This window comes from Nicotiana attenuata, chromosome 1 (assembly GCF_001879085.1).
Source record: "Nicotiana attenuata strain UT chromosome 1, NIATTr2, whole genome shotgun sequence".
NCBI lineage: Eukaryota > Viridiplantae > Streptophyta > Magnoliopsida > Solanales > Solanaceae > Nicotiana > Nicotiana attenuata.
In genome coordinates this window covers 3156190-3169177 of record NC_031989.1, presented here as the reverse complement: position 1 = coordinate 3169177, position 12988 = coordinate 3156190, and the positions used below count along the sequence as shown (strand labels likewise).

The 12988-nt window shown below is 33.6% G+C and overlaps 1 protein-coding gene across 1 annotated transcript; it reads left to right on the top strand.

The window, feature by feature from the left end:
* Positions 1453 to 4399, top strand: LOC109224771 (probable E3 ubiquitin-protein ligase RNF217). The gene is made up of 2 exons (XM_019389327.1): positions 1453 to 2159; positions 3862 to 4399. The coding sequence occupies exons 1-2, from the start codon at positions 1549 to 1551 to the stop codon at positions 4001 to 4003; spliced, it is 753 nt and encodes a 250-aa protein (XP_019244872.1). The 5' UTR covers positions 1453 to 1548; the 3' UTR covers positions 4004 to 4399.

Below are 12988 nucleotides of genomic sequence, written 5' to 3'. Positions count from 1 at the left end.
GGGGGGGGGGGAAGAGCAAAATAAAGAGGTCAGTTGGAATTCGAGCGATTTTTGCATTTTCCTGAGAATTTCGTTTAGCTACTCAAGTACTCATCCGAGAGAAAAGATTTCCTAATAAAGTTCAAAAGCTTTCTGCTTTAATTGAATTATTGAGAACACAGAATAGTCAATGAATGTAGGAAACTTCTGCGATGATTCCTCTTTTTGGTACCTATACTTTCTAAGTAAAGAGCTAAATAAAGAAGATATAGAAGAGAAGGAAAAATTTCCTCTCACATTGAGTATTTATATCAAATTAAAAAACACATGACATGTGTCTTCATATGCAATTTTAAAACTAATAGTAATAGTTACTCATTAATAAAAAGTGTATATATTATCAACTCAATTTATATTTATCTCCAATCAAAGTAATGAAAATGACTTGAAACTGCAGTATGTTTCGGACTATTAAAATTCCTATTTTATCAAACTAATAAAGAGCCAAGTAAAGAGCTGAATAAAGAAGATAAAGAAGAGAAGAAAAAATTTCCTCTCACATTGAGCGTTTATATCAAACTAATAAACACATGGCATGTGTCTTCATATGCAGTTTTACAACAAATAGTAATAGTTACTAATTAATAAAAAGTGTGTATATTATCAACTCAATTTATATATATCTCCAACAAAGTAGAATGACTTGAAACTGCAATATGTTTCGGAATTCGGACTATTAAAATTTCTATTTTGCTGGACCATTGGTTATAATTCCGCTGAAATTAACTATCCCCACATGCTTACCAGACAAGTCGCTACCTTTAGGTTTGATACGATAACTTTTTCATTTAAATATGAGTGTTCGACGGTCGGTACGGTACGGTACGGTATTTAGATATTTCAGTTCGATATTTTCGGTATACGATTTCTTAAAATGTTATATCTTTACGGCACATAACTAAATTCGGTATGGTTCGGTTTTTCTCCTTTCATTTCGGTTTATTCGGTTCTGTAACTTTGATTTATTCGATCTGAATACTAACTTGTATATTCTTAATTAAAGTACTCAAAGTACAAAACCGAAAACGTTTGTTGATAAAAGTTTGTCCAAAACCAGCAAATATCAACCTAAAGAGAGAAAACTGTACATAAAAAACAAATTTGATGATTAGAAATGTGTTGTTACTTCCGTAGAGTTAATTGATGAAATTTTTATTATTATTAATAAATGTGTATTGTGTAATATAATATATATTTCGGTACGGTATCACTATTTCGATAGTAATTTGAAAATACAATACCTAATACAAATTTATTTTTAAAATTTAAATCAAATTTCATACCATACCAAATACAAAAATTATGCACAGCCTTACATTTAATATCAAATCCCCGTATAAGGGAGAAAATATAACTTTTTTCCACAAAATAGAGGGCTTAACTGCAAAAGTTGAAAATTGTGGGACGAATATTAAGAAGAAGAGCCCGAAACGTCTGAAATTGATCACTTCCTTTGCTCACAAGTTACAAAGTGTAACAAAATCCTAACACTCTTTTGACACACTGATCATGGGAAATACACTACAAAAAAACCAAGAACAAGAATTGCCAGTAACAGAAGAACCAAATGAACCTCAATCATTCACCTGCGAAATTTGTGTCGAGCCTATGTTGTTACCCAACAAGAAATTCAAGAACCAAAATCGTTGTATTCATCCATTTTGTACCGACTGTATAGTAAAATACATCTCCGTCAAGCTTGAGGACAACGTCGGGGACATTCCGTGTCCTTCTCTGGATTGTAACCAGAATTTCGACCCAATCTCTTGTCGGAATCTCGTTGGTCCACAGCTGTTTGTTAAATGGTGCGACATATTGTGTGAGTCGGCTGTGTTAGGGTTGGAGCAGTGTTACTGTCCGAATCGGAATTGTTCGGCTTTGATTTTGGACGAGTGTGGTGGGAATGCGAAGCGATCGCAGTGCCCAGATTGCAAAAGTTTTTTTTGCTTTCAGTGTAAGCTTCCATGGCATGCTGGATTTCAGTGTGAAGAGAGTCAGGAATTAAGGGATAGAAACGACGTCGCTTTTGGTGTGCTCGCCGAACTTAATAAGTGGAAAAGGTGCCCTCAGTGCCGCCGCTTTGTTGAAAAAACTGAAGGTTGCAAAATTGTTAAATGCAGGTAAATTATTTGCTGTTTACGTTCCTGTTCCCCTTTTTTTCCATAAATTCTCTTTATCATTTGGTTAGTGATATATGTTAGTAGTAATATAGAGGTATATGCTAAATCTAATCTTTGTAGAAAACAAAGTAAAATCTAATCTGTAATGGGGATGGATTATTACTTCTGGGGTTTGAATTATATGGGAGTCTGGATCTTTTGAAAATTATTTTGGTATTTAATGGCAAAATTTTGCAAATCCTGATAGTAGTGCTTCTTTTAAGGTAATTCTTTTGTTAGACCGAGGAATCACGGATTAGAGTTTAGAGAAGGGAAGTGGAAAGAAGGACGTGTGAGAATTGAACGCACATCTATTTGTGTGAGAGACTCCACTAGACTGTAAGCCTTGGTGTGATATCAGTATTGAGGATTACTCAGTAAAATTTTCTTTTTGGTGAGAAGAATCATACAAATATTTAGTATATAGAATGGTTTAGGGTCCGAATAGAGCTGATGTTTGGGATTGAGGCAGGAGTGATTTATTGATGAGGTCTCAACTCCAGGGGAAGTAATGCGGACAGAAAAGGCAGGATTTTGAGGACTTAGGCCTATCAATCGAGCAATTATAAATATTCGACAAGGCTACATGTATGAAGGGTACAAGGAGTTGTTTATGGAAGCATTCTGTAGTTTTTTTTTCAATCGGACTTATATACCTCGAATATGAGCAGAAGAATTATCTTTTTCATGGTAAGAAATTAATGTGAGCGGAAAACTATCTAATTTATCTCTACTGCCACTTACTTGAGATTAAGCTGCCGAGCGTTCTCAGTTTCCTCCGTTCTCAGTTTCCTCGATTTCAATTGTTATATTTTGCTCTGTTCACATTGATAGGTGTTTATGACCATTTAACGTTATAGGTGGTCGCATAACTTTTGAATCCCCTAAACTAAAGCATGTATCAACTATGTTGATTTCCCAAATTTAGTCTTGTTAGTGATCCAATCAATTTTCTTAGTACTAGACAGACCTTTTCTTTGCATGTTTTTCTAAGTATTAAGCGCTAATTGTTAATGGTCCAATCAATTTATTTCCTCACCAATTAGAATGTTTATCCTTTTATTTGTTTGTGTTTACTTTTCGTCGGGAAAGAAACGTGGGAGAAAGTAGTGTCTATGAATATTCGTGTTTCGATTTCATCTTCCAGTAAAAATTACTTCTAAAAAGAAGAGAAGAAAAAAAGAGCCTATGAAGCCAAATATATGATATGGGAGGAAAAGAAGTTGCTCATTAGATCAATGATTTCAACATACCTGAGTTATTAGGTTCTTAATTTGTTCGTATCCTAATTCCTGGCAACAGTTCTCACGAGCCGAGTGTCTATTGGAAACAGTTTCTAGGGGTAATGTCTTCGTACACACAATCCTCCCCAGATGGAACCCCATCTGTGGGAATATACTGGATTTTTCTTTTGGTTGTTGTTGTTGTAGTAGTTCTCATGATTCTGCTATTTCTGTATCTAATCATAATTTATTGTATCCTCTTATGCGTTTCTTCCATTCTTTTGGTTTTGTTTAGTTCTGAGGCCTTATAAAGGCATGCAGGCCTTGAGTAATATGTATGTAATGTTATATGAATTTGATTGATATTGTCACACCTGTGCTCTGTTAAGAATTGTACTCTTTTTGTAATTCAATTTTTTTATATTTTCATCTAAACATAGGTGTGGTGCCGGTTTCTGCTACAACTGTGGAAGACGAGTTTATCATCACTGGTGTCATTGTAATTCTGCTTCCACAGGGACCTTCTACTGTTTTGTAATTCTTGCTATCATATATTTCTTTCTCATCTTATGGATTCACTAGACTTTGCATAGACATTTAGTTTTATTAGATTTGAGGTAAAAAGTAGACTCTTTAAACATTTACTTTGAGGAGGTAAAGTTAAGACATGCAACAACATTTTGCTGTGTGTCAGTTTATGCACCTGAGGCAGACGACGACAACAACAACAACAAGATACCCAGTATTATCCCACACCGTGGGGTCTGGGGAGGGTAGTGTGTACGCAGACCTTACCCCTACCTTGTGAGGATAGAGAGGTTGTTTCCAATAAGACCCTCAGCTCAGGCACCTGAGGCAAAGAAAACAACAAAAACAGGAATTCTGTAGATGGAATCCAAGTATAGTTAAGTTGTCATAAATTAGAGCTTACTAATTGAAATTGTTTCAAAAGTTAGCTATGGCTTTCTGTTGCTGCAAGTTTCCAGCTATGCATCACTTCAAACACATTTCTTATATCAGTTCCCCAGTTTGGTAATAAATCTCAAGTTTTCCTATAGCTCAGTTTAGTTACCCACTTAATATCATTATTTAATTGAATAATTAGAATAGATAATAATAAAACAAACAGTGCAGGGATAAAGTAACATAATGCAGGTCAAATTAAAGTTTTTTTGGAAAAGTATGATGAACCAATATCTTATAGTAGCACAGTCTAAACTCTAGCGAATAATCCTATAACTATTGGACATTGTACTATGATCTTTATATTATAATTCGCGAATATTTTTTCCAGAAATGGAACATCCCCTTTTTCTTTTTCTTGTCAACTAGTATTTGGGTGTACACCGTCCCAATGAATAAATTTTTTTAAGAAAAATACATAAATATTCTATTAAAATACTTTTGCTTGTTTGTTTTCTTAAAAAAAGTTTTTACCAATTTTTCCATTATGCTGTATTTATATTTTACCTTCACAAAATACATGTACATATGGTTTTCTATCCATCATAACCTAGGTTTCTTTATACTTTTTTTCCCACGTATAAATGGAAAGTGTTTCATATCACTTAGATTTTTGCATTAGTTTGTACACAAAAATTATATTGCTAAAAATATTTTGTTCTAAAATATTCTGAAAGAAACAAAAAATTATAGTTGGAACCGTCAATCTATAGCATTTCATATAAAATTATGAAAGAACAAAAAATGTACTCCATAAAAAGAAAATTGCTATAAATAAAATTTTATTTATGGTGAATGTCTATATTTAGAGAGATTCTAGGGTTCATTGCTTGGTGGCTAAGTCACCCTCTCCCTATAAATAGAGGGTTCTATTCTATTGTAATTCATCCCAAATCAATAAGAATTCTCTCCCTCTATTTTTCTCTGCAATACTCTTCTTCTTCTTTTATTGTTTCATAACACGTTATCAGCACGAGACTCTAACCAATTGAGTAGAAGCTTTGGGATTGAGCATAATGATTGCCAATCGTTCCATGAACTTCCTTCATGATTAAATTCTGAATTTAAGGTAAGTATTTTACTTTATTTTTCTCTTTTAAATTCTTGAAATTCTATAATTTGATTTTATATACAAGCAAAGACAACAAAATTTGATAATAACTCTAATGGATTTTGAAAGAAATTATAACCGCCCAAAGTGGTAAAATTTCTATGTCTTGCCATGATCAAATTCATGTATGATTATGGGCACAAAAAGTGGAAACCCGTCCCATTGAATTTGCTCCATTCTCATTCACTTAAGAGAATGTGATAGCAGTATGTGATAAGTCTGAAAGAACACAAAATTATCACTATGAATGTATCAATCGATGTGGATGTGGCAATGGACGAAATTATAATCGTCATCATTGTGATAATGAGAATAATAAGGATTCTCAAAACAATCCTTCACTCTGTGAAAGTAATATTTGTCATCGATTTGACATAAGATTTTATAAAGCACATATAGATGATTATGGTTCATTCATGATGTGAATATGACAACATTTGATTTATGAATACATATTCATTCTTCAAATAATATGAACGTACTAGTGGTAGTGAATATACCGCACTCACCTCTAAAAGGAGGTTTGAGATGATATAAGAAAATAATGTCATTATTATGGCATGAATGGTCACTGGTCACGTACCTACTGTACGCCAAAATATTTTGGCATTGTGATTATTAAAAGACAACGTTAATGCAAGAAACAGATCTTGCATATATTTTGACCATAACCATAATGGTATAACTTTCTCTTTAAAAGAGATATTCACCATATGGATATTGATGAATATGTGGTAGTACCAAATTAATTGAGAGCTCTGGAAGAGCCAATTATTACTATTTTGGAGGAATACAATTGATTATCAATAAAATATTGTGTTGTAATAAGTCTCAAAGAAACTTATTCAGTTTCCAAAGTATATGCGAAAGCGGTTGATTATATTGAACTATAAATAAAGGAAAGATTTAATATCTTCTATTACTACAACTTGCAGCGGGGTAATATGTATGTGAAAAGCTACCCGCTTTATTCTCAAGTTTGTACTACACAAATAAAAGAATACTACAACAAAGTGGATGTTTATTGATATAAAAACCCATATCATAATAAACTTGGAGTTTATTGATAATTGCACACGTCATGGTGTAAATCTGAAGTTTATCAATATTGATAATTTATTCAGTTGGCATAATTGGTTTAGCCATATCAATTTAAGTATGATGTGCAAAAATAATAGAGAATTCACATGGGTAAATATTAAAGAACAAGAAAGTTCTTTACGAATTCTCTTATGTTGCTTGTTCTCATTAATTAATAGACCAACTAAAATTGGGATTGAATCCCATGAATGCTGGAAATTTCAAAGGTGAATATGGGCACATTCACCTGCCATGTATACCACATAAGATGTATCTATGAGATGGTTACATGTGCAATTATTATTGACCCGCAACCTGGTGTTTGCGAGGTAACTTGCTCAATAATTTAATAGAGAGCATAATTTCCAGATTTTTTATTCAAGATAGTTCTTCTTGATAAGTTGGTTTACATCACAGTTGGTTTAGCAAAATGATTTATTAAGTGCCTCTACTTAATAGCTAAACAATTGCTTATGAGAACAAAGTTATCTATATCAGTTTGATATACGTTATATACGAAAGTATATTACATTCTCCCCTCACAAGTGGTTCGGGGTCAGGAACCAAATAATTCCATTTTATTATTATTGATGTGCGGTGTATATTTTGATTAACACCATAACGCACAAAGATGGGTTCTCAAAGTTGAGGAAACAAGTTAGTTTTTCTAACATGAGGGGGAGACATAATAAACAGTTGAGAAAAAGTTACATGGAATGAATTATCATTTGTACATCTAGATCCTCGAATAAGATAATATGAACTTGAAGTTCATAAAAGATAATTCATCTGCAATATATTGCAAAGCATGCCGGACGCATTTGCTGACCCAAAGAAAGTAACTATATTCTCATTGCAAATGCTCATATTAGAATAAGTCCTAGAAGGACAAAGTCTATAGTACGCTTAAAGTATATAGACAAATCGGTTTCAAATAAACTTTTGATAAAGAAGATGAGCAAATGATCAAAATGATCATAATAAAGGAGGCAAGTGATCTAGAAGATCACATGACATAACACTTCATAAAATCTCATGAGAGATTCAGTTACCTGAATATATGGATGAAGAGATCTCTATGTTATGTCTTTATGAAAAATAAGGAGGTTGGAACCGATACAAAATGTTTGTCGACGACATCTATAATAGCGCTAAATATATATGAGGATCTTAAGTCTGAAGAAACAATTCAAATAGAATTGGTTTCATATGAAAGACATGTAGTTCAAACACTTGAAAGTATAAGTCAATGGTATGTGCAATCAGTTTTCGATATCTTATATGTCTAGCATGACATGAAAACTTGATATGCATCTAAAGTCTATTATATGGCTTATATGACTTAACAATCCCTGAAGGATTTAAATTGCTTAAAGCATATAGAATTCATGGCCATGAAGTACTACATCCTCAATGCAATTTGTGCACAAATGTATCTTGCTATAACTATATGCATGATAATATGATAGCAAGAGTTTTCACCTCTATGTGAAGATATTGAACTGACGATTCCAACAAGATCATATGAAGACAATTCATCTCTATCAAGAATGATGATTTCAAGGTGCAACATATTCATTCAAGTTAATATGGTTGATTTATTTATCAAATCTCTACCAAAGATCTTTTGAAGATGGTGCACAAGATTGGAATGCAAATGCTTAAAGATGTGAATTGATGCTCTCATCAGGGGAGTTAATATGCGTTGTACTCTTTTTTCCTTACAAGGTTTTGTCCCACTGGGTTTTTCTTGCAAGGTTTTTAACGAGGCAACCAAAAGGCGTATTGTTAGATATGCGTACTCTTTTTCCTTCTCTAGAATTTTTTCCCACTGGGTTTTATTTTAGTTAAGATTTTAACGAGACACATTATCTGTTGAATAGACATTCAAGGGGGAGTGCTATAAATAGAATTTTATTTATGGTGAATGTCTATATTTAGAGAGATTCTAGGGTTCATTGCTTGGTGGCTAAGTCGCCCTCTCCTTATAAATAGAGGGTTCTATTCTATTGTAATTCATCCCAAATCAATAAGAATTCTCTCCCTCTATTTTTCTCTGCAATACTCTTCTTCTTTTATTGTTTCATAACAAAAATTATTTTTTATATTAGATTGAAGTTCTGAAAATATATGTACATTCTAAATGAGTATCACATAAACATTTCAAATATTAGTAAAGTAAACATTATTATTGAAATTCGGATATCATTAAATCAAGCATTTTTTAAAATTTTATTTTAACTTCAAATTCCCGGTAAGAGTTACTCACTCAAAAATTTTATTTCCCTCCATTTCCCATTCACCCTCTTTTAAGTATTTAATATATTAATTAAATACCTTAAAACTTAAAAACCCAACAATATATATATTATGTATCATGATGTATATGCATATAATAAACAATGGAAGAGACTCAATAGCATAAACAACGAAACAAACAAAAATATTGGACGAACGTATATACCTCATAAGAATTCACAAAATATTTGTCAAAATACCTAGCTTCTTCAATTGTTGGCTATGCTCAAATTCTCAGAAACCAAAACTGTCTTGTATTTTTCCCATCTCAATTTAACGCGAGAGTTATTTAAAAGGGTAATATATGTGAAACGTAATATCCCTTGCAGATCATCAATTTTTTATTGTAGAAGGAACACGATGGAGTCGGAAGAATATATTGTGAATAATATCGTGGTGAGCAAGAGAATTCCAATTGAAGAGTGTCTTTTTTGCATTAGAATCTAGAATTCTATTATTAATTTACTTCCTTTTTATTTATGTCTAAATTTTAGGAATATATATTTCTTATCTTTTTTGTATTTACCTAGGATTCTAAGAATTTTTCTTCTTATAATGTCGGATACAATTTCATTGTTTATAAGTTTCAAAGCTAATAAATCTACATTTATATAATTAAAAAGTTAGATATCAAAGTACTAAATATTAGAGAAGTTAACATGAAAAGTTATTACATAGTTAAAATATGGAAAAGATTTATATAAGTCAAATAACAATCAATTTAAAATTCTAAATATTAAAAAAATTTATGTTTCAAATAAGGAAAGATTTAATAATAAAAATTTAATAGATTTCAAAGTCATAAATATTAAAAAAAATAGTTCAATTACTATGTCCGGTGTGAAATCTAACTTAAAGGGTAACAAAAACGAATGACAGTTCGCTAAGAGGCTTCGTGATATCGAGTCATGTAATACATGTTTCAGATGATATATAGTAAAATTTAATAGAACACAGCTGGCGATGTGCAAATTCAATTAATTAGAATCAGTAAAGAGTACCTAATATGATTCGTGATATCGACTCATGTAATACATGTTTCAATAACTTCATTGTTAATGGTGGTAAAGCAGAGTAACATAGTTTACTATCTTGTATTTGCATATTTTTTATGTGTATCGTCTGTATTTTAGAAGGGAAAATATTTCATATAAATATTATCTGTATTTTATGTGGAGGTAACAAAAAATTAGTTGATGATTGAACGTAACTCGTAAATATTTTCTAAATTAGTTCTAATACCGAAAGGAAAAAAATAATTTTTCTTATATCGATCACCTTTTTGTACTAACTGTACTTGAATTGGGTTAATCGAATTTGTTTTATCTTACATAATATATAGGAACAACTTGAGTAGGCATAGCTATTAGCAATTATACTTATAAAATATAGGCAAAAGTAATCTTGAATTAATAAGAGCTTTAATTGACATGAGTTAAAATGCCTAACCTATTTTCTGAATAATCACTTTTGAATTGACAATTTCTATGAAACATTGTCTATCAAGACGGAGTCTATTATTACATAACTCCAAAAACAGACTAAAGGTTAGAGAATTTACCTTAAATTACAAGTAAATTTACGAAAAGAATGTGCCATGTTGGCTTTTTCGACAGCGTCAATAAACCTAAAAACAGTTTTATGGTCTTTCCCCCTAAAATAAATTACTGAATCTGATAATAGGTGAATTTGACTATAATCACACCTTAAATAATCACCTTCTTGTGTAGTTTTAATGCTAAAAGTGATAACAAAATGCTCTTACTAGTGCTTTTCATGATTTGCAGGTGATATATGTATAAGGAAGGCTAAGGAGCAGTTTTGGAGTCAAAATTGATGCAAAAGAGGCCAACTGTGAAATTTCCCAAGTGAACCATGCAAAACAGGCCGAAGATTCAGAGCACTGGGTCCACCGCGGTTCCACCGCGACCGCGGCAGAACCGCGGTGGGAAGCAGCTGCAGAAGTTCAGAGATTCCGCGAGGGTGTTTGGCCGCGGTTCTACCGCGACCGCGGCAGAACCGCGGTAGACGCAGAAACTTCAGGGACCAAAGTGTCAATTACGGGATTTTTAGACCTAAACCCTATTTAAAACATTAGACTTCGCCCAAGAGAGGCATGTATTGATTTTTAAGGTTTCTTAGCAGGAAAAACTATTGTGAGAGAATACTCCAACCATCTTTCTTCTTTTCTTTTGATTTTTATGATGAATTCAATCTTAGTTTATTTTCCCATAGCCATGAGTAGCTAAATTCCTTGTCTAAGGTTTTGATGGAACCTATTGGGTGATGAACTTCTTGTTTATGTGAATACAAATTGCTAGTTTGATCTCTATTTGTTCAACTTCGTGTTCGTTGTAGTTAATTGACAGGATCCTCAATTAGCTGTGCCTATTTAGTGTGCATAACTTGGAAAAGAGTGCATATTTAGGGTATTGTTGAACAACACCACTCCTAGATTATTAGAGGAATCTATAATTGCGGGTTTAAAGGCGGGATTAGGGATAACGAAGCATTGGGTGTAATCTAAAGTGAATCGTGCTAAATAAAGTAAGCTAGTGTATCTCGGGAGAGTGCAATAGTAAATTACTGTGATTACTCGGGAGAGATTTGCAGTAAGATTAGCGTTCATGATTGATAGAGAGGTGTTGGTAAATTTGTATGAGCATAAACATAAGGGATTCCATCAATAGGGGAAATCATTGCCTTAGCTTTTCCTCATAATTGTTTACAACCTTATTAATTTAGTTTACAACTATTTAGTTACCTGCAAGCTAGTCGTTAAAGAACACTCAACTGAGATTTGAATATTTGGGAAGCTGGTTCTGAAGAATTAGTGGGTCTGAAGATAGTGGTTGATAGGTTAACTCTCTGTGGATTCGACCCTGGGCGTAATACTCGGGTTATATTTGCAACGTCCGTAGAGTCCTTTTAAGGCATAGTTGGGCGTGATCAAATTTTGGCGTCGTTGCCGGGGAGTTAACGGAATTATCAATTGCCATTGACAGAAATACAAAGATTCTTATTGTAGTCAGTTTTCTCTCTACCAACTTTTTCATTGAAAATTTGACGGTTGTTGATCTGGGTGCACAGGTGTATGCCTAGAAATTCTACGAGGACTGGAGAACTACTTGAAGGACTTTCAGACCCCGAGAAAACATTCCGGGCATTGAATCGTGCTAACAAAAGACTTCAACAACCCCAACAAACACACAAATTCGAAATTGACATGGGCGACATAAACGACCCCAACGTAAACGTCAGGAATGAGCAATTGGCACCTCCCGTGCCTGAGGGTGCACTATATGACTGGGCACAACCCACAGCTGACAATCTCACCACTGCCATTGTTGTGCCCGCAACACAAGCTGAATCGTTCCAGATCACAAATAACATGCTACACTTGTTGCAGAACAAGGGACTCTTTTTTGGGACACAAACAGAAGATCCTCAGCAGCACTTGAAGAACTTCCTGTCTATATGCAAAACTCAAAGGCAACCCAACGTGACTCCGGAAGCAATCAAGCTATTATTGTTTCCATTCTCGGTGACAGGAGCTGCTCAGGTTTGGCTAAACTCGCTCCCCATAAACTCTATAGAAACGTGGGCTGAGTTGGTCAAGCAATTTCACAACAAGTTCCATCCGCCCAACAAAACTGCTCAACAAATTGATGAGATTGTGAGTTTCAAACGTAAACCAATGGAGACACTACACGACACATGGGGCAAGTTTAAAGGAATGTTGGTTATGTGTCCACACCATGGTGTTCCAGAACAGATGTTGGGACAACTGTTTTACATGGGACTGTCAGACAGCATGAAGAATATCGTTGATGCCTCTGCTGGTGGGGCATTCTTGAGCAAGACTTGGAGAGAAGGTCAGAATTTGCTCGACAAGATGGCGCAGAATTCAGGTTGGACAACTAGGAACGCACCTATCACTCCAGTGGTGCACTCAGTGCCTCTTGATCCTTCTAATACAATGGCTGAAAATATGGCGACTCTCTTGACACAAATGAGCATCCTCACCAAAAAGGTAGAGGAATCAGGGCATAAGCAGCAGGTTCATATAGGTAGATACGTACCAAGTGGGGGCTTGTGCACATCTTGCATTAGTC